Below are 1,938 nucleotides of genomic sequence, written 5' to 3' on the forward strand. Positions count from 1 at the left end.
CTGGGTTCCTGTTGGCCATGGAGCCAATGAGCCAGCTGGATGACTTTGGGTCAGTCACAGTCTCCTAGTCCATCCTACCTCACAGGGCTGTTGTGGGGATAAGATTAAGAACAAATGGAGAAAGATGTAAGCTGCTTTGAGTTCTTTAAAAGAAAAAAAGGTGGGACAGACATCTAATAAATAAATAAAAGGTTGATATTTGAGTATTTTAATACTATTATTATTCTCAACAGTATTGTATAAATATGACATTTTAGACAATACCTTTCTGCCATCACTTGCATGACAGTTGACATTTAGTGGTGTAAGAAGAGCCATTAAATTTTCTTCATTTCCAGTTCTAAAAGGCAATTAATACTATGAATATCTTTCAATAATAATTTTAGTTGGTTTACTAAATATTGCAAAAGCCTTACAATCAGCCACATAAAAGTTCACTCATTTAAAAATACTTTAGATTGGAAATTAGTGTATTTATATATTTGAGAGCTATATTGCTTAATGCAATCTACAAGCAGTTTATGAATAAATATTAAAATCACAGTTTAAATAGGCTATTTAAACAATTTCAATAAAAAAGTAACAAAAGGAACATTAAGATAAAGTAGCATTTAAGTAATTACAAGTAATTAAAAGTCAAAGAAAACCTGGGAAAAGAATTATGCTAATTCATCAACTGCCATGAGATCTGGTGATACTTTATAGTTCTAAGGAATATATCAAAGGGAGCAATTTCACTGCCACAAATGATTTTGAGTTAACAGGAACTAGGTTCCAAAGTGCATGACAAAGGAAAATCTAAGTAAATAATAATGTTATGTGTGCACAGGCGTGGTTGCCGTATTTCCACAACAGAATGTTCCTGCAGAGTTCTGTTAGCACTCCCAAGTTTGCAGAATGACACTGCAGGATACTCCTAAAGGCTACATCATGAAATACACTTTCCTAGGAGTGTCTCCAGTAGATGTTCTTATGAACAAACACAGGATTGCCAAAAAAAGTGTCATGAAATCTTGAATGTAAACCATGCTTAGGCTTTCCAACGTTTTGCCAATGGCCTAGAGGAATGTTGTCCATGGGGTCGCGATGGGTTGAACACGACTTCGCGACTAACAACAACAAAATACAAAATTTAACCCACAAGTCTGAGGTTAAGGTAAGAGCTTTCTGCTAAGAACTTTCTTTCTAATAAGAACTGTCTAACGCTGAACTGCACATGCTAGAATAACTTCTCATATGCAAAAGATGATCTCTCAAAGGCAACTTGCTTGCCTTGCCTTTCTTTAGACAGAGAACTTAAAAAGGAAAAGGGGAATACCTATAGTGATAAAAGCTTATTACTCTTGTTATTACTAACCTGGCACTTTCCAAGACTTCATCTTTCTTATATTCACCTGAAAGTTAACAATCATAATTTTAAAATCAGAAATAAAAATCAGAATTTTCTGCTCTCAAATAATACATAAATGCATGTATTAAAATATTTCTTACTGGAAAGTATCAAACACAATTATCTTATAGCATTAAAATCTTGTAAATATTCAAGACAGACAGTAATACTTTTGATTAAATAAAATGTATTTTTATATAAATAGTACTCTGTTAGCATGAAAGATTTCAACTACAGAATAGTGATATCAAACACTGACACAAGTTTTCACAAATAACTGTATTTCCAAATCTTACCTATGGCTGTATGATGATATGATAAACATGGCTTTACTATCTCATGGCCTTGGGAGGGAGACGTCAAGTTGTGATCTACGTATCCCACACCGCTAGAGCTATCAGGGAAATTTAACACAGGTTGCTTCCCAGGACTGCAAATGCTGCCTCAGAATAAAGAAAGGGGGGGTATTCTACTGGATAGGAGTGAGGCCAGAATACAAGAAATCCTATGGGTTCTCCAGCCCCAGCCAATGAGCCTGTCTAGATGGG

The 1,938-nt window shown here is 34.7% G+C and overlaps 1 protein-coding gene across 1 annotated transcript in view; it reads right to left on the bottom strand.

The window, feature by feature from the left end:
• Positions 1-171: 171 nt before the first annotated feature.
• The window catches only part of LOC123033676 (poly [ADP-ribose] polymerase tankyrase-2-like), a gene marked incomplete at its 3' end in the record, with an annotated part of 6,848 nt that continues 5,081 nt past the window's right edge, over positions 172-1,938 (bottom strand). The window contains exons 4-5 of the mRNA XM_044450388.1: positions 1,358-1,394; positions 172-340 (exon numbers count right to left, since the gene is read on the bottom strand). Coding sequence (XP_044306323.1) covers positions 172-340; positions 1,358-1,394 — 206 coding nt within the window. The remainder of the gene's footprint in view (positions 341-1,357; positions 1,395-1,938) is intronic.

Source organism: Varanus komodoensis, unplaced genomic scaffold (assembly GCF_004798865.1).
Source record: "Varanus komodoensis strain SLA01 unplaced genomic scaffold, ASM479886v1 scaffold655, whole genome shotgun sequence".
In the NCBI taxonomy this organism is placed as follows: Eukaryota; Metazoa; Chordata; class Lepidosauria; order Squamata; family Varanidae; genus Varanus; species Varanus komodoensis.